At 55.5% G+C, this 19,507-nt stretch overlaps 1 protein-coding gene across 2 annotated transcripts; it reads right to left on the bottom strand.

Annotated features, from left to right (window-relative positions):
• Positions 1–1,731: 1,731 nt before the first annotated feature.
• On the bottom strand, positions 1,732–13,463 carry DACT3 (dishevelled binding antagonist of beta catenin 3). Of its 2 annotated transcripts, XM_075537019.1 has the most exons (4): positions 13,126–13,463; positions 6,098–6,194; positions 5,764–5,916; positions 1,732–3,993 (listed from the first exon to the last, which is right to left on the bottom strand). In XM_075537019.1, the coding sequence occupies exons 1-4, from the start codon at positions 13,372–13,374 to the stop codon at positions 2,609–2,611; spliced, it is 1,884 nt and encodes a 627-aa protein (XP_075393134.1). In that variant the 5' UTR covers positions 13,375–13,463; the 3' UTR covers positions 1,732–2,608. The 2 variants fall into 2 exon arrangements, with proteins under 2 accessions (XP_075393134.1, XP_075393135.1); XM_075537020.1 differs by lacking the exons at positions 5,764–5,916; positions 6,098–6,194; positions 13,126–13,463 and adding an exon at positions 4,754–5,757.
• Between the last annotated feature and the right edge of the window lie 6,044 nt (positions 13,464–19,507).

Raw genomic sequence — 19,507 nt, 5'->3', positions numbered from 1 at the left:
GGCCTATAATTAACCAATGAATACTCCCACTGTAAGGAATGTTGAGATCTCATTGTCGAACCCCCCAGTAGCAAACCAACAGCAGTAAAACCAGGTGACCAGAAGGAGACCATGAGGTGGGCTTCCCGACCAGTAGCGTGAGCGCTGAACCCCTTCCGATAGGAGTGAGAATGAGAAACTAAGTGCCTTTTTGGCAAGAGGCTTGCTGGTGCAGTGGGGGTGCTTCTAACTCATTGGCAAAGTTAAATGAGCTTCCTACTGCTTTGTCTGAGCAAGGCTCATGGTGATGGGCTGAGGGCTGGAGACACGTGCCAGCAGAGACCGCTGCTAAGAGAAACTCTTGCTGGAAGAACTGGATCCTGGGCATTCTTGAACCTGAATTGTAACCTAAGTGACCCCATAAGGGTTTCTGAGGCTGTAAGCCTCTTATGGGAGCCTCACCTCCTCCCTGTGAAGCAGCATGTGAGTTCAAACTGCTGACCTTGCAGTTAGCAGTCCAAACTAATAACTCACAACCCATGATGCCACCAGCGCTCCTTGTTCCTTCCCTAGTAAATTAAACCTCAGCTCAGTATGACCTGTGAATTTTGCACACCTACTAATTTAGGAGTAGCCAGTGCTGAGGGAAGGACAGCCGGTGTCAGACTGGTAAAGGCATTGGAGGGTGGTGGAAATCTGACCTGTCTTGTAGGGGTTGGCCTTTGGGCAGCTGATGCGGATAATTTCTTCTCCCCCACCCCACTTTTATTTAACTTTAGCCCTGGTAACCTAATGGGTTAGGCAATGGGCTCTCAACCACAAGATCATCAGTTCAAATCCATCAGCCCCTCCTCAGGAGAACGATGAAGCTGTCTGCTCCCATAGAGTTACAGTCCCAGGAATCCTACTCTGTCCATAGGGTCCTTATGAGTCATAATGGACCTGGTGGCCGTTGGTTTCGCTTCTTTGTTCTTGAACCTCTATTATTCCAATTTTTGTCTGAAACGCTATGGATGGTCACAATAAAACGCAACCAAAGGTCAGAGTCCTTGAACTCAAGCAGGAAGACATGTTGAGACCTAGCTTTAGGGTCTGGCATCTGGTTCGGGGCACTACTATTTCTGTATTACACATGACTAAATCCTGCTGCCAGGGAGTCAATGCTACCTCATAGAAACCGGATAGGGCGATTCCCTGGGAGACATTGCAGCTGACAAGACACATGGAACTACACTAGTGCCCTGAGTGGAGAAGCCACATGGACCTACCCTGATGCAGCCCTGGGTGCTGGAGAAGCCACATGGAGACGCCTGCCAGCGCTTGAGATGCTTACTGGATCCAAAGCCTTTCTACCCACTGGCCTGTGGTCATCCTGCATTTGGCATCATTGCATGTGCTTCCTGAGTCTGAAGAGGACTTTATAGATTGATATCGGACATATGAGCTAATATCAGTCTATGGGCATGGACTGGACGGGGATGCTTTCTTAATGTGCAATAACCCTTTATATAAAACTCTTCTACAAAAAAGAAAGAAGCCAGCTAGGGCAAGGTAGACTCTTCATAGAAGCAGAAAGCCTCATCATTCTCTCTCGAAGAGGCTGGTGTGTTTGAACTGCTGACCTTGCAGTTAATAATCCAACTCGGAATCCACTACCACCCCTAAGGTCTTAATGTTAACCAATAAACATTAGTCCGGGGAAAAAAGGGGGGGGCGCTCTCCCATTTGGCTAGAGAATAAGAGTCCCCCACATGCGTTAGACACTGTGCATTTATTTACAAAGAGACTACAGAAACACACGGAATCTGGCCCCCCTGTGCACCGGGAGGCACCATCGTCATAATAAATACAGTCCATTTTTATTTCAAAGAAGAAGAAAAATAAACTACTGGATTGGAACAGCTGAGAGTCATCCTGGGCTCCTCCCTACTCCCTGTCATGAGGGGAGGTGGGGAGCATGATAGATACCCTCCTCCTTCCTCTTTTCCACCTCCCAGGGCCCCTCGATCGTCCAGGGAATAGAGGTGAAACAGTTCTTCTCCAGGTGCTGCCAACTCCTACTTGACCCTCAAAACCCCAATGCCAGCGCTCCTTCCCTTCCCAGGGCACTCTGCAGACACGGCCTGGGTCAGACCCAAGAGTCTCTAACTAGGATGCCAAGTGTCATGAGGTGGGTGGGGGGCACTTTGTGAATGAGAGGGGACCACAGAAAGGAGCTTCTGAAATGAAGAAGTGGGTGGGCGTGAAAATGAAAGGGCAGAAATAGATTTAGGTGTCTAAACTAAAATCGGGAATTTCAAAACAGAATCTACCCACCCCCCTCCCCCTCTGCATACAGGGGCATCCATTGTATAGATGAGAAAAGTGAGGCCCAGAGAATGGGTACTTTCTTGCCCAAGGGCTCCCAGCGTTGAATGTGTGTGTGGGGTGTCAAACAGGGCTCCCCTCTCCCATTCCTTTCTCTGGTGGTGGTGGTGGAGTTTAACGGCTATGGCTGTGGAGGGAGGGAGGCCTAAGGGTCTTTGGAAGCAGAGAAAACTAGTCTTTGGAAGGGAGGAGTGAAGGGTTAGTGAGTGGGCGTGTGGAGGTGCAGAGGCCACGAAGGGGGCGCCCAAGCGAACCCCTAAACTCACACTGTAGTCATGACCTTGAGTGAACCCGACCGGAACCGCAGGATCTTTTTCTTGAGCGCGTGTGAAGCCTTGATCTTTACAAAGACCTTGGCGGGGCCTGCGGGCGCCCCTCCACCTGCACCACCCCCAGGCCCAGAGGCTGCGGTGGCTGCCACCAGCTGCTGAGGCCACACCAGGCCACCGCTGCCGTCCGAGTCGCTGGAGGCAGAACTGAAGGCCGGGGACTCGCCCTCGCTGGCGCTGGATTCGCTCTCCCCGTAGACCCCCGCGCCGCCGCCGCCGCCGCCACCCGGGGGTCCCCGGCGTCCGAGGGGCCCCAGGCGCCCCACCGAGCACTCCGAGTCGCTGCCCGCGCAGCCGTAGAGCAGGCGGCGCTGCGGGGCCGACGGGGACGGGCCGGGCCCAGGGCCACGGGTTGCGGGGACGCGGGGACGGCCCCGGCGCCCTTCGGCGGCATCGATCTCCGCCGTGGAGCGCCAGCGGCGGCAGGCCCCTGCGGCCTGGGCTGCCAGCGTGGGCGCGGGGCCGCGGCGGGGCCGGGGCGGCCGCGGTTCCTCGCGTTCCGCCGTGGGGTACTTGGGGGGCCCGGGAGGCGCCGCGGCGGCGCGCCCCAACAAGCTGGTCTCCGACTGGGAGCGCGTGGTCTTGCGCGCCCTGGGCGAGCCCCGGCGGCCCGAGGCCTCAGTCATGCGTCCGCGGCGCCCGGCGGCCCGGGGCCGCTCCCGCGGCGGGGACTGCTCCACGCTGCGGCCCCGGGTCAAGGGCGGCGCTTTGCGGCGCGCCGCGCGCCCCGGGAGCCCGCGAGTGGCTGCCTGCGCGCCCGGAATGTACTGCGCCTTCACCAGGCGGCCCTCGCCGGGGCTGTCTGGGGGCGAGGGGGCCGCGGGCAGCGCGGGGGGCTCGGCCGCCGTCTCCGACTCCCAGGGCGAGGCCCAGGCGCGTCGCAGGGCGGCCGGGCTAACGGCGCGGCCCCCCGCGCGCTCCACGGCGGGCTCCGGCGCGGTGCGCGCGCCCCCGGGGGGCGAGGACGCGTCGGGCGGGCGCTGGCGCACGCTGTTCTGGCGCCGCGCGCCGCCGTCCGCGCCCCCGGGGCTGGTCCGGGGCTGGCCCGCCCCCCGGCGGCGGCGCCTGCGCAGGAGCGCCGAGATGTAGCCGTCCAGGGGCCGGCCTGCGTCCTGGGCGTCGGTGGCCGGGCGGGCGCATGGGCGCGGGCTGCGCAGCGCCACGGCGTGCAAGGGGCTGGGCGTCAGGAAAGGACCGGCGCGCGCCCGCCGCTCCGCCGAGGAGCAGGCATCCGAGCCCGTGGGGTAGGGCGCAGAGAAGGAGCGTGGCACGGCAGCCCGAGCACCCACTGCCTGGGGCGCGCTGGGACTGGCGTCTCCTAGGAGAAGAGCAAAAAAAAAAAAAAGGAGGGAGGAAGTGGAGGGGGGTCTCAGACCCCTTTTGCTCAGAACCTCAAGGGCAGGCTGTTCCTCGCCCCCATACCCAAACCATAGCCCACCCTACTCCACCACAAGGTGATTCCAAACCCAAGATCCCAAACTGAACTGAGTCCACAGCCTTTATTAGTTCATTCTGACTCATAGCGACCAGGGTAAGGTAGAACTGTGCCTTTGGATTTCTGAGACTATGGTTAGGGGAGCAGACAGCCTCATCTTTCTCCCGTAGAGCAGCTTTGAACCCCCGACCTTGTGATTAGCAGCCGAGTGCCTAACCCAACCAGCCACCAGGGCTCCTGCGCCTATGCCCACTTCCTGCTCTCATTCCTTTAGGAACCCTGGCGGAATACTGGTTTCACATTGGGCAGCTAACTTCAAGGTCCAAAGTTCAAAACCACCAGCTGTTTTGTTGGGGAAAGGACTTTCTACTTTTTACAGCCTCGGAAATCCGCAGGGACAGTTCTACCCTGTCCTGTAGAGTCCTGTGAGTTGGTATCCACTCGGATGGCAGTGCGGTGAGATGGGTGTTTGGGGATCCATTCCTTCAACCCTATCAGGTTTCTAACAAAATCTTGACAGTGGCCTACAAGCCCCTTCAAGGCCCACCTCCCCAAAGCCCACCTCCTCCTGTATCTAGGTAGGTGGGATGGCAGGATACCAGCCACGCTGGCCACTCTTGAATATGCCCCTGTGTATACATACCAGTCACACACCAGCCACCCCAAGGTCTTTGCACTTGCTGTTGGCACCACCTGGAACAAGTTACCCCCAGCATATCCATTGGGCTGGCTCCTCCCCTTAACTTAAGATAGCTGCTCTCAACAACCCCTGCCCTGAGTGAAGACTCCCCAGCCATGCCTTCTAATGTGACCACTCTCTGCCTAACACACAGGGACAGTCTCTAACCGCTTTCCTCCGTTCCTACTTTTCTCGGCATGTGTCACTACTGTCTCCCTTCATCACGCAGAGTTCTCCCACTACAGTGTCGGCCGTATAAAAGTTGTTGACTTTGTCCAAGCCATCCTTAGGAGACTGCTTCTTGTGTGCCCGTTGAGATGGTTCTAACTCAGAGACCCTTACCTGCGGGGCTTCAAAAAGTTGGGTTTTTTGGGGGGGCATTCCATTTTTCTATGAAATTTTGAAGTGCCCATTCCCCCCGCCCTGCCCTATAGGGTTTCCCGGGCACAATAACCTCAAACAACCCTGACACTGAGGAGCTGATTCCTACTCATGGCAACCACAGGCTTTTACAGAGCAGAAAACTGACTGCCAGGTCTTTCTTCCGCCGCGTGGCCAGATGAGTTTGAACCTTCCCAGCCTTTAGGATGGTTTTCAAGCACACACCATCTGTCTGTGCCACCCAGGGGACCTTAGCCTTTAACTTACTTATGCAAATGAGCAAGAACAGTTCTTAGGTACTGGGTGGTTACCATGTGCCAAGTCTAGTGCTGTAGGGCAGAGGTGCCCTGCAAGCTCAGAACTTCCATTCGAGGTAGGTCCTGTCATGAGCCCATTGTAAGGGATGGAGAACTCCAGGCCAGAAAGAAGCGACATGCTGGTGACAAAAAAAATCACACGCTGGCCGCTGGCTGAGAGAATCAGCTCGGCAGGTATTTGAATCCAGATGGGTGGATCTCCTTAGATTGTGGGCTCAACACCTTCATCTGCCTTGACTGTCTGGTCCCTCAGGGCCCCACCCCCGCCCACCTTACCTAGGGACTTGGGTCGCTCACTGGCATAGATGCCCCGGGGTTCAGAGGGACCCAGGCGTCCATAGGAGCCAGATCCAGAGAAGCCACTGTCCCCACAGAATGTCGATGGTGGCGAGTCTGGAGCGCCTGTAGAACTCGGGTCTTCGTAGAAGCCTGGACCAGGGAGAAGAGAAGAAAAATCATTGGAGGGCCTGGATGGAGAGGCTGAGAGGACTAGGGGACAGGGAGAGGGGAGGACCAAGGGGCAAGGGAAGGGAGTGAGGGGTGGGGCATAGAGATGGGAGAAAGTAGTTGGGATTAGAGTGTCCCAAGCAGCCCCTCCACCTGCGCTCACCTGAGCTGCGCCCACTCTCCTGCTCCAGTCCCCCAGACTCCAGGCTCAGGTCTCCCAGCTGCTGGCCCAGGTCCCAGATGAGCCCAGGCAGGGCCTCCTGGGGACACAGGGAGCACAGATTGATCACAAGCATCCCAACGCTCTGCCTGCCGATGGTTTGTCCCACCACCGCTGTCTCTGCCCATCCCAGGTGTTCATGGACAGAGTCTCACTTTTAACTTCAAGAGAGTGAACGCGGTACTTGAGTCCCAGGCCTCCTCTCATGATTGGGCTCTTTGAACCTCCTTAGAAAGTGCTTTTTGCTGCTAACTCCAGTGCTTCCTGCTGCAGTCCCATCCCAGTTCCCCTTAGATACAATGGAGCATCATCCCTTGGGCCATGCCCATTAGCGGTTTCCCTTACCTGTGCTAACAGCCCCTTAACCCCATTAGAAAGTCCGTCTTTGAATCTAACTTAAGATCCTCTTGCTGTAAGATGAGTTCGTGGCCAAAAGTGGTGCCCAGGATCCAGCAGATCCCTTAGGCTGAGCCTTCTCTCGGTCCTTGCCTCCCTGCCTTCTCTGATACCCCATCACCCCCGATAGACACTACCAGCGGTAAGGATGAACAGTACCACCATTAGAAAGCCCGTCTGCTCGTCTCCCTGAAGTCTTTTCTGCTGCAGAGATACTTTTTCTCATGTGGATGGCACAGGGCTGACCACAGCTGACACATTTCTCTGCTCCTTCCCTCACAATTCCCTCTCCCTGCTGGGAAGTCCTTCTGTGAGTCTAGTATTAAGAGAATTGCAGGAGTGCATGTGTGCATGCGAGTGTCTGTCTGCATGCCCCCTAACAGGCCCCTTGACTTCCCGGGGGGCCACGTTTATCTCCAGCACTTGCTCCATTCAAACCCAGAAACTCCCAGTGTCTGCCCACTGTCCCTCACTCATCACGATGAAAAATATCCATCAGCCTACCCTGTAGCCTTCTCGCTGCAGAACAAGACTGTTTTTGATCAGATGTGTATAACTTGGGGTGAAAACCCTTCTGAGGAGAGTGGTGGTCATGGAGTCTGGGAGTGAGAGCTGGGAGGACCCGGTGGGGAGGGTCTCTAAGACAAGAGGAGGGACTTAACCCCTTTTTGGAAAACAGGCCCTGCGCCAGGGCCAGGAAGAGCTTCCCAGGGGTCTAGGGGAGGCCAGAGGTGGCCACAGCCTCAGGCTGACGGTTGTTGGTTGACCCACAGACAAAAGCTGCTTGTCTGGACAGGGAGGGAGGGAAGGGGGAGGAGCTGGACAGCGGGCGCCCAGCTTTGCCTATTTAGGGCAGAAAAACAGGCAGGCTCCTCCACAGCCCCGCCTCCCCAGCTCTCCAGACCCTCCCCCTACTCTATCCCAGAACTGAAGCCCCCCTCTGGCCCTGTTCATGCCAGGAAAGTCAGCAGCAGTCCGATTTGGGCTGCAGCCTGGGCTGCCAAGATGCTCCCTCCAGTCCCTCAGTGGAACCCTGGGAAGCAGTGGGACCCTGCCGCCTCAGGGAGCAAGCATCTAAGATAGGAGCTGCTGGCTTGGCTTCTTTCTGGTCAAAGTGATCCCTGTGTATCCATATTGTGCGTATACGTATCATTGCCCCCATGCTCACGGGACTCCAACCACAGTGGCTTCCTTACAGGCCCCTGAACAACATGCCATCCATACTCCCACCTTAGGGCCTTTGCATTGGCTGCCTGCCTGCCGCTGTCCCTCTGAGAGAGACAGGTCTTCCTTGCTCATTTCAGGTCCCTGCTCACACAGTCCCTTTCCTGACCAAACACAAACCCAACCTGGGGGCTGCGGAGCCAAGTCCAACTTGTGGAGACTCCTTGTTAGGAGGTAGAACTATCCCAGGGGGTCCTTTGTCCAGAGTTCAGCCGGAGAAAGAACTGGCGATCTGTTTCCATAGAGATACGATTGCCAAGGAAAACTTAGGGGGGTCACTGCTCCTCTGTCACGTGGCATCCTGTCTTCCCCGCGAGTTGAAAGAAACCGGCCGGACAGCAGCAGAACGCCAGGTCTTCTTCCACATTGCCACTGGGTAGGTTGGAACTGCCGAACCAGGCATCTCCTTCTCTGAGCACCTGATCTAAAAGAACTCCCTGTGTTTCCTCGGGGCCTGGTGGCCCTGGGCCGCTAATGACAAGGTTGGCAGTTCAAATCTGCCAGGCGCTCCTTGGGGGGGGGAAAAGCTGAGGCTGTGAGGATTTAAAGCTTCCGTCACTATGAGTTAGAGTGGACCCCACGGCAAGGAGTCTGGGGGTTGGTGGTCTCTACAAAGCAGTCATGACTTCCCGGCTTAACAGAACTCGCTGCCACCGAGTCAATACTGACTCAAAGGGACACTGTACGACAGGATAGAACCGCCCTTGTGGGTTCCTGAGACTTTTCTCTTCACAGGAGTAGCAAGCCTCATTCATTTTCCTGCGGGGAGCCTAGTGGTTTCGAACCGCTGACCTCGTTGGTGGTTAGCAGTTCAACGGGTAACCACTAAGGCACCAGGGCCCCACCCCTGGTTTAACAGTATGTACCAAGCTGTATGTGTCTTGTCTCTCTCTCCAGGCGAGCAAGGGTTGTCCTCTGCCTCCCTTCACTTCTTTGTTTCAAGTGGAGCCCCGCTGGCATAGTGGGTCACACATTGGACTGCTAACCACAAGTTCAGCAGTTCGAAACCACCAACCGCTCCAGAGGAGAAAGACGAGTCTTGCAATTTCCCTGAAGAGTTAGGGTCTCAGAACCCGCCAGGGGCAGTTCTGCTCTGTCCTACCGGGTCACTGAGTCAGCACTGGCTGCATGGTAGTGAGTGAGTCGGCCCATGTGCCCAGAGCAGTGCCTGGTATAAAACAAGTGCTCAAGGTACACCTACAAGGGAGCGCGGTGCAGCTAGGAAAAGGGAATTCATTTCAAGATCGAATCAGGAGGGCCCAAAGAAAAGTAGGAAATAAATGCAGGAGCATGAGTGTGCATATCACCTGGAGGTTTGTGAAAAACCCAGATCGCTGGACCTGACTTTCCGTTTCGGCCTGGGGTCTGGATGGGGGTGGGGGCGGAGGAGGGCGGCAAGCCAAGAGTTTCCTTTTGGAACAAGTTCCCACGGTGAGCTCTGATGCGGCCTGTCTAGGAGCCACGCTTGGAGAGAGAGTCATTTGGCATCCGTTTCTGGGACTTCACCCAAGAAACCGGAATTTGTAAAAAAAAAAAAAAAAAAAGTCAAGCCAACCTCTACATGTCTCGGTATGTAAACTGTCTTTGTGAGCCAAGGCGCTGGAATCAGTCTGGAAGGGCTCACAGTCAGTTGACCATGGCGTTGGCCTTGGTGGAGGGGGCGGGTTGATGGGATCAAATCAGAGCGGGGAAGAAAGTGTTTAGGGAGGCATGACTTTAAAGCCAAATTGGGGTTGGGTACAAGGGAGTCCATTTCTACTCATACCCACCCCCACGTGACAGAGTAGAACTGGTGGCACGGTCACATGGTATTTCCTAGGTTGTAGCCGTATGGGAGGAGCCCTGGTGGCCTGCTAGGTTGTTCATGGGGTTACTAACCGCAAGGTCAGCTGTTTGAAACCACCAGCAGCTCTGTAGGGGAAAGATGAGGCTTTCTACTGCCATATAGATTTACACGGTTCCCCAATAAAATGACTAAAAAATTTTAAAAAGATTTACACTGTTGGAACCCCACCGGGGCACCCTGCCCTGTAGGGATGAAGTGAGTTGATGGCAGTGAATTTGGAGTTTTAAACAATCTTTATGGAAGATGGCTTTAAGGCAATGGTTCTCAAGTTGTGGGTCGAGACCCCTTTGGGGGGGAGGGCGCGTTGAATGACCCTATCACAGCAGTCGCCTGATTCCAGGGTCGCCCGATCCATCACAGTAGCAAAATGATGAAGTAGCAACGAAAATAATTTTATGGTGGTGGGGGGGGTCACCACAACATGAGGAACTGTATGAAAGGGTGTCAGCATTAGGAAGGTTGGGAACCACTGCTTTAAGGTCTTTCTTCTTGTGTAGCTAATTAATGGGTGGGTTCAAACTGCTACATAGTCCTCTAACTAGTGGCTAAGTGCTCTACCCAGCTGGGTCCAAATCCCAGCTCAGCCCCAGCCCCAGCTGTGTGACTTGGGCTAGTTGCTTCATCTCTGGAAGCTCGGTTTCATCATGTACCCCCTCTGCTACGGCGTGCTGGTGTAGATCGGGTGAGTCCTGAAAAGAAGTTTCTTGAAAGCACTGAATAAATGCAAACTTTTCAGATTACACGAAAGCTCTAAGTCTCGCATAAAGAAAAGGTAAAATCGTGTCATTAAAATGAAAGCGTGACCCCCAATAAAATGATTAAAAAACAAAACAAAAATGAAAGTGTGAAAGCTTTCTGGAGTTTTGGTTTCAGGGTGGCTTGAGGGGACATTTCCCTGGCGGCATACTGGTTACCCACTAAGCTGCTAACCGAAAGGTCGGCAGTTCAAAACCACCAGTGGACCCGTGGGAGAAGGAGGAGGCTTTCTATTTTCCTAAAGAGTCTCAGAAACCCACAGGGCAGTTCTACCTTTGTCCTATAGGGCTGCAATGGACCAGCAGCGGGGGTAATTTGAGGGTTCATTTCAGTTCTTTGGCTGCAGGGAAGAGCAGAAATGAGGGGTTCAGGCAGGTGGCAGAGGCCTTCACCTGAGCACCGAACCCACTTCCTCCCAGCTGCCTCAATCTACCTCCACCCAGTCCCAAGTGTAAGTCTAACCTCATTTCTTCTAGCTGCAAAGGGTCGAATCTTTGAAATGCACCAGAAGGTTCTTGCCCTAAACCAGCCCTCCCTGCTGGCTTACAGACCCTTCGTACTAATTTTGTAAACCTCCGCGGGTCATTTCAGGCCCTGGAGACGGCTGGACCTAAACACCCCCGGATCCCCAGACCTAATCTCACCTGCCCTAGTCTATTCAATGTTCTTAGTCTGTTAGGCAGTGCTTCCCCAAGTCTAACTCCAGTCTTTCTTGCTGGAACCTCCAACCTTGACTTGAGTTTGCCCCAAGCAGGAAGCTCTGGCCACACACAGCCTTTCCTTCTCCAGAGAGAACAGGACTGGGAACGCTCCTCCCCCACCCCCTCCATACTCTTCATCTTAATCATTAGCTGGCACTGCCATCCCCATCCCGATGAGGAAGTAATCAAGGCAAGTCTGACTTGAGTTTTTCTGGCTGCAGAGAGCATGTGTTGGTGGGAGCGGGGTGGGGTGTGCGTGAGCTTCCAAAGATAAGAAGGGTTTGGGGATCAGAGGAGGCTCCGACCCGCCTCAGAGGGACCAAAGAAGCCCCAACATCACAGGAGTTTATATTTAGCGCTTCTCCACTCCTTCCTCCCGCCAGCCCGACACCGCCCCCTCCCTGATGCCAGGCCTTAGCTTTGCCTGTCGATGGAGGGGGGGGAGAGACCGCCCCCCCCACCACCTCAAGTCAGCCTGGGAGCCCAGGGGCAGAGGGAGGAGGATGGAGGGGCGAGGAAGGCGGAGGTCCGGGTGACAAAGCAAGAGGGGGACTGCTGGGGGGGAGACATGGGGTCAGAGCGTGGACACTGAGGCACTGAAGGACGGGACTCAGGCCCTGGTGCTGGCCCTCTGAGTGGAGAGTGCAGGGCACCTTCCAGAGAGCAGTCGACTTCGGTGGGGGGAGCCAGGGAGGGACCCCAGGATCCATCTCCAACTTTGGGAGGGGGTGGGGCCTCCCACAGCTGTTTCTGGTTCCCGGTGAAGAATGTGCAGGGTCCCCCTACCCCCTAGCCGCCCCCCCACCCCCCACCTCCGGCTCTCGGCCCGGGGGAGGGGCTGCTCAGGCAGCTCTGGAGTCTGGCTTCAGCCCCCTCCCCCCACCTCCCCAAATGGGGAGGGGGCAGCCGAGGTCAGCCGCCGTGAGAGTGCCCCTCTCCCTCCCGCTCCTGTCCGACCTCGGCTCAGGTTTCCCCAAACCCAAAGCTCTGGCCACACACAGGCTTGGGGATGGGCGCGCACGCAGCCGGGGTCTGAGGCCTGGCGCGCTGGGGGGTGGGGGACGGGGGGAGGGGCAGGGATCGCTAGAGGGAGATCGAGACGTGGGCAGGAAAAGAAAGAGGTGCAGCAATGCAGGGCCCAGAGACACAGAGATAGAGACACAGGGAGGCAGAGACTGAGGGTGAGGGCAAACAGAGGAGACACAAAGTCACAGTGACCAAGGGACAGGGAGAGGGTCAGCGAACCGAAGATCTCAAGCGAATGAAAGACTGACCAGAGCGAGTGGGAGACAGGGATGGGGCCTCCTTAGGGCTGTAGAAGCGGTCTGAGCTTCTACCATTGGCACGTCCACGGGGTGGGGGTGGGGGACACGCTGGAGTGGGCTTCCCCTCCGGGGTTAAGGAGGGCTGGGACCAGGTAATAAGATAAAAGTCACCTGAGGGGCAAGGTGGAGGGGGGGGGCAGGAAAGGGGCATCAGGGACTATAACCTTCCTCTGAGCTGTGACCCCTCTTCCAGGAGGCCCCAGTCCCCCTCCCTGCCCCCTCCAGAGATCTCCAAGCACGGCAGGCTTTAGGGAATATGGAGTCCTGGGAGCCAGGCCGGAGAGGGGCAGGGTTGAATCACCGCTGTGTGGGTTGCTGTGTGACCTTGGATGAGTCGCTTGACTTCTCTGAACCCGTTTCTTTTTCTGTAGAATGGGGACAATCACCGCGGCCACCCTATCCTCCCTTAGTTCCCAAGCTCTAAGGGGACCACGCAGGCAAAGTACCAGGGCTGGACACTGACTTGGCGCGCCAAAAGCTTTTTCTTCGGTGGAGGGGCTAAGAGGCCGTGCATCTAATGAGGCCCCAAGGGGAAGGCGAAGCGATCGCCTGTCCAGGTTAGGACAGCAGGAGGCCTGATCTCACCCGCCGCTCGGACGCCTTGTCCCCATCCCTTAACTCCCACCCCGCGACCCCGACTGGTGTCTGAGCATCCAGCCAACCCGAATGGACAGACAGGCGGGGGGAGGGGCGGGGATGGACGGACGGACAGAGGACCCTCACCAGCTGCTCCTCCAGCGCCGCCGCGGCCCGGCGCGCCGCCGCCGCATCTTCGTCTTCCTCGGCGTCCTCCTCGTCCTCGCCCTCAGCGCCCCCCAGTCCGGGCTGGGCCAGCCGCAGCGCCTGCTGCACGCGGTACTCCTGCCTCTCCCGGAGCCAGTGCAACTCGCAGAGCCCGGCCAGGCTGCCCTCCAGCCAGCCCCGCAGCCGGCCCCGCTCGGGGCTCATCGGGAACGAGAAGGCCCCGATCATGGCTGCGGCCCCCCGCCCCAGCCTGGCCGGGCCCCGCGGCCACCCTTCTCCGGGTCCCACCTCCTCGCCCCAGCAGCCCGCCTGCCCCCTCGCCCGCCCGCTGGCCCGGCTGTCACCGACTCATCTGCATAGGCGCCCGCCCATTGGGCCGCCCACCCGCGCGTATCTGCATGACCACGCCCCCGACCACACAGCAACCGCCTCCTATTGGCCCATCCCCGCCTTGGCGAAAGATGCTCTGCCGTGCGACCGCGCCCCCCTACACCGCGCATGCTCGTAGCTGCCTACTTGCACCGCTTGCCCGGGGCTTCGCCACGCCCCCACCGCTCTGCTACCTTTGGGACCTGGCCACACCCCCCAGCTTCACAATAAAATACGTCCGCCTGTGCTCCATTGCCATTGGTCCGTGACACCCCTGCCCCGGGGCTGTTTCCGCCCCCTTGCAGACGAGCTCGGGTGACTATTGGATCTTCCGGCAGGAGGGGGAGGGGTGAGTTATAAATAGAGAATAGGTCCACGTGACAGCTTGGCTTTTGCCCCGCCCTCTTCCCCAGGCCTCCACTTCTGAGGCTGCGCAGGGGGGCAGACCGGGTTTAAGGCCCTAATTTCACCTCCCCTTCCAAGAAGCCTTCCTAGCTTCCTCTGTAAAAGGAAAGTCTGGACCAACATCCTACTATAAAAACGATGCTTCTCTAAGCAGAACCGGCTTTACCGCCGTGCGACCTTGCCCTTCGTTAATACTCAGCTGTCTCGGGCTTGAACTTCTCATCTTGCAAACAAGGGGCCCCGGGCTCTACAAATTATGCAGCCCGTCTTGTTTTCGAAGAGTGCAAGATGGATCGTAGCCCAGACTCTGGAATTATTAGACCACGGCTGGAAGCGGCTATGAGTCAACGAGAACAGAGCCTAAAGCGTCATTTGGCCCCCAGGTGCTGCGGGGTTTTGCGCTCTCGGGTCTATGATCCCAGGGGCCTTTGTTCCACGTTCTGAGAGGCTTTGTTCTCGATCTTCTAAGATGCTCTGTTCTCTCCACGTTCCGTGGTCCTCAGTTTCTCGGCCTGACAGCCATTCCCTGGTTCCCTCCTTACGCTCCAGGCACCCTGAGCGGGCGCGCACGCCCCCAGGCGCCCAGCCAGAGCCACTACACGTCGACCGCCTTCTGAAACCACCCAGGAGACCTGGTCCCAAGATTCGTACCCATTTCTCAGAGAGATTTTGACTCTCTCAAGCCAGAGGGGCTATCCAGCAGATCACATGAGAACGTCCCTCATCTGTTGTGTCTGCTGCACAAAGCGGCCTTCTTGGAGAAGCACTTATACGGTTACTTTCCAGGACTTGGGGCTCAGACTGCTGGGGGTGAGTGGCCAATTCTGCTACTTAGTAGCTGTGCGACCTTGGTTAGCCTCTCTGCTTTCGTTACTTCATCTGCATCCTTGGAGTCATATAAGGTTCTTATAAGGATTAAATGCCAGATTTTTCTAGGATATGGTGTCTGCCCTACATAAACAGTCACCAAAGGACTTGATAAAAAATACAACAATGGATTTGGGGGTAATCTATAAACCCTAAACCCACTGCCATCGAGTTGATTCTGACCCTGTAGGATTGAGTAGAACTTAGCCTTAGGCAGGGGTCCTCAAACGTTTTAAGCAGGGGGGAAGTTCACTGTCCTTCAGACCACTGGAGGGCAGGACTATAGTTTTTTAAAAAAAAACTATGAACAAATTCCTATGCACACTGGACGAGTTGGCTGCTAAGCAAGACAGGCAGCATAGGCAAAAACACCCGGCGGGCGGGATAAATGTCCTCAGCGGGGCCGCGGCATGTGGCTGACTGGCCATAGTTTGAGAACCCCTGCTAGGTTTCCAAGACCCCAATCTATCCTGGAGCAGCCAGCCAAATCGTTCTCCGGAAGAGCTGCTGGTGGGTTTGAAACAACCTCATGGTGGTGGTTGCTGTGAAGTACCACGGACTTGGTCCTGACTCATAGCGACCCGGTGTACAACAGGAAATGCTGCCAGGTCCTGCGCCATCCTGTGGCTGTCCCATTGCCGCCTAGTGCTGCATCCCTTGTGTCAATCCATCCCATTGACAGCAGCCCATGGCCTCCAGAAGATGAACAATCTAGTGAGTGCCAAGACCTCTTTAAAGTCTTGAAAAACAAGGATGTCACTTTGAGGACTAAGGTGCACACCTGACTCAAGCTATGGCCATTTTTAGTCGCCTCACATGACGTGAAAGTTGGACACTGAATCAGGAAGGCTGGAGAGGAATGGATGCATTTGAATGATGGGGCTGTCCAAAAAACAAACCCATCTGTCTTGGAAAAAGTACAGCTAGAATGCTCCTTGGAGGCAAGGATGGCAAGACTTTTGTCTCATGCACTTTTGATGGATCAGGAGAGCCCAGGCTCTGGTAGAGGACATCAGGCTTGGTATAGTCGAGGGGCAGTGAAAGGGAAGACCTTCCATAAGGTGGGTCCAGTCCAGTGGGTGCAGCGATGGGCTCAAACGTGACACCAATTGTAGGATGGGGATGAACCGGGCAGTGTTTCCTTCTGTTCTGAAGAAGGTCACTGTGAGTTAAAACTGACCCCACAACTCTTAATACAACAGAAACAGTGAATGCTGAAGAGGAAGAAAACAAAATGTAGACGTCAGTAGAAAACTTTTATTCGTATTGTTCTAGAGAAACTCATCTGTCCTCGAACAACTTTGTCCAACAACGGGGAGACTGGAAGTGCTGGTGGAAGTCTGGAAACCCCTAGACACAATTAGGGTAGTACTCAGTGTCTGGAGTGAGGGCGGGATGGGGTTTTCCTGTTTGTGCCATGTTGAGTCTGGTATTGATTTAGGGTTCTGGTCCCCAGGCTGTTTGGAACGGAAAATGAGAATGATGAAAGTCGAACATCCCATCAAGTTCACACCATCAATTCCTGGTGACCCTGTGTCAGCATAGAACTCTGCTCCCTAGAATTCTCAATGGCTGATTTCCTTAGAAACTGCTTTTCTTTCTGGCCTGACCCCCTAACCTTCTGGTTTACAGGAGGATGTTAACTGTTTGCACCACCTGGGGCCCCCATGACTCAGAAAGGACCTTGGTTATGTAATCACATTAAAAACACTTGCCCTGAAGTCAAATCCGACTCACAGTCACCAGGGTCCTGCCAAAAGGGAGGCAGAAAGACCAGGGTCAGAGATAGACCTTCAGAAGCAGAGGCTGAAAGTGCAGTAGACGGAAGTAGAGGCTATGAGAAAAGGGAGGAAGGCAGTAGCCTCTACAGGTGAATTTTCTCCCTTGGAGCCTCCAGCCAAAAACTTCCAGCCCCATCAGGGCAAATTCCGATTTCTAAGACCCATAATTATGAGCAGGACAGATTCCCCCAGGCTCAGGCAAGGGCTGTGTGTCATCTGCTTGAGCTGCCTTGGCGTCGGGAAGGGGCTGACTCTCCGAGGGCTGCCGAAAGCTAGGCAAGGTCCTGCTTTACTCGGAAACGCCTGGAGAGGGGAAGCGCTGAGTGTATCCATGCCTCCACATTTCTATTCCAGGTCTCTAACTGGAGGCTGAGTTCCTGGTCCACACAGCTGGACTGTAGACCAGTGGATCTCAAATGGCAAGATGTTCCCAAGGGACTCCCAGGGCTAGTCTCTCAGACTATCTGCTCTGCCACATCCCTCGGAAGTGGCCCGCTGCCTTTGTGGTTGGCTGTCTTCTGGTCCACTGACTACAGGACAGGGCAGAACTGCCCCCACAGGATTTCCAAGGCTGCTATCTTTTACAGAAACAGACGGCTCCATCTTTCTCCCTAGGAGCAGCCAGTGGCTTCAAACCGCTGACCACGGGGTTGGTTGGCAGCTGAGCATTGAACCGCAGCACCACCAGAGCTCCTAATTCTCTTTTGGCCGCGGCCCATGTTAAAGAAATGAGCAAACTAATCCAGCATCCTGTAGTTGACTGTAACTCACAGCAGCCCTGGGCGTTACAAAGTAGTGCTGCTCCAGAGGGTTTTTTGAGCTGTAACAGAAGAGCAGCAGATCGCCAGGCCTTTCTTCCGCCCTATCAGAAATTGGGTTCAAGTTAGAACCATTGGTGCCACCTAGCGGCCAGAGGCCCATTCTATTGTCTCACGTCTAAGAACGAATGTCATCTTGGGATGGAATGGACTCATAGGGACCCTATGGGACAGGGTAGAACTGCCCCTATGGGATTCTGTGACTGTAACTCATTTACCCTGTCAAGACCAAAACCAAACTCATTGCCATTGAGACTCAAAAACTCTACCGGTAGAAAGCCTCCTCTTTCTCCCTTGAAGCGGCTGATGGTTTGGAACTACTGACCTTGCAGTTATCAGCAGAATGCGGAATTGTCTTGCAACCAGGGTCACCTAGCAGATGGACTGAATACTAATAAGGGAGTTGAGTGTCATCATCGTGAATTTTGGCTAAATTATCTCCAGTGTCTGTGGGTTCTGGAAAGGCCTTCCAGGAGGTCTGTGTGGGCCCCAGGTTTCAGGAGAACTTGTTCTGGAGTATGTTCAGGCCACTTGCCCTCAGCTGTAGATGGCAGAGGAGCCGTGGTGATGTAGAGGTTATGCGTTGGGCTACAAACCACAAGGTCAGCAGTTTGAAACCACCAGCAGCTCTACAGGAAAAAGGAGGCTTTCTACTCCCAAGAAGGGTTGCCCTCTCAGAAACCCACAAGGGCGGTTCTATCCTGACCTATAGGATTGCTATTGGAATTGACTTCAAGGCAGGGATTGTTTTTGGAGTGGCTGGCAGTGGGCCAGAGAGACCAGGGGATGGACCATGGATAGGAGGGCTAGGGCCAAAGGGGGCGAAGAGGATTCCTGGTTGGTAAAGTGAAAGTGAGGGGGGTGGAAGGAGGGGACAAAGGAGAAGACTGTGTAGCTGAGAGAGATTAGGAGGGGCAGAGGGAGAAATAGTCACCTGCAAATGCTGCTTAAATGATGACAGGATTTGGAAGAAAGCGAGTTATTTTGCTGTCAGCTTCTGTTAAGCAAAAAGATTTTTTAGTAGCATAGGGGGCTATGAGTTGGGTGGCTAACCACAAAGTCAGAAGTTCAAACCCACCCAACCACTGCAAGGAAGAAAGATGAGGCTTTCTGCTCCTGTGAGATGTACAGCCCTCGGAAACCCACAGGGGCTAGTTCTAGTATTCTGTCCAATCTGGTCGCTGAGTCAGGTTCACCTTGATGGCAAAGGAGTCTCCTCCCCTTTAGGAGCCCTGGTGGTGCAGCAGTTAAGTGCTCAGCTGCTAACCACTAGGCTGGCAGTTCAAATCCACTGGTTGCTTCTGAAAAGATTTTCAGCCTCAGGAACCTTATGGGGAAGTTGTACTCCATCTAAAGGGTCCTTCAGAGTCAGTATGGGCTCCGGAGCAGAGGGTTTGGGGTTAGTGTTCCCTTCCTCAATGAGATGGATCGCCACAGAGGCTGCAACAATGGACTGAAACGTGGCAAATCGATGGCGAGGCTGGCGCAGAACCGGGTCATGTTCCCGCCTGCTGTACAAGGGCAGGATCACTACACATCACCTTCCCTCCCAGCAGTCCCACCTGGACACCTGGGCTTTCCGAAGTTTCCATCTGCCAATCAGGGCTCCCTCCTATCATCCTCCTCCAGTTAAGCCTCCTGCCCAAGCTCCCCTCTCCCCCCGCCCCGCCCTTCCCCGGCCTCCTGGGAACCCTCCTTCCAGGTGATGGCCGTCTTGGTGAAGGAGCGACCGGTTACTTCCAGAGGATGGTATACACCATTGCTTCCAGGCCTCCTCACTTTCTGTACGCAACGTTGCGTCATAAACATATCGCAGGTTGTAAGTAAGTAAGCCTTCCGCCAGTCTGGACGCCGCATTCTTCTTCATATGCGCCAGCTTCTCGGTTTGCTTAGTATACAGATTGAACACGTTAGGCTATGACCCTGACGCAAGGGCGAGATTCATGTACACTGGCCAAGTTCTCAGGAGGGCCCAGTCTCCGGAGAAGGCCATTCTGCTTGGTAACGTAGAGGGGGGCAGCGCAAAAGGGGAAGGCCCTGGACAAGATGGATCGACGCCGTGGCCGCCACAACGTGAGAAGGGCGCAAGTCCAGAAGGGTTTCATTCTGCCGTAACGGGGT

This window comes from Tenrec ecaudatus, chromosome 18 (genome assembly GCF_050624435.1).
Source record: "Tenrec ecaudatus isolate mTenEca1 chromosome 18, mTenEca1.hap1, whole genome shotgun sequence".
Lineage (NCBI taxonomy): Eukaryota > Metazoa > Chordata > Mammalia > Afrosoricida > Tenrecidae > Tenrec > Tenrec ecaudatus.
Note: the sequence above shows the minus strand (reverse complement) of the source record. Positions and strands in the feature narration are given on the sequence as shown.

Coding starts and splice junctions, on each gene's coding strand:
- DACT3 (XM_075537019.1), bottom strand. CDS start 13,374: ATGATCGGGGCCTTCTCGTTCCCGATGAGCCCCGAGCGGGGCCGGCTG. Junction 5,917..6,097: donor GGAGAGTGGGCGCAGCTCAG/GTGAGCGCAGGT, acceptor TCCCTGGTCCAG/GCTTCTACGAAGACCCGAGT. Junction 3,994..5,763: donor TGAGCGACCCAAGTCCCTAG/GTAAGGTGGGCG, acceptor CTCTTCTCCTAG/GAGACGCCAGTCCCAGCGCG.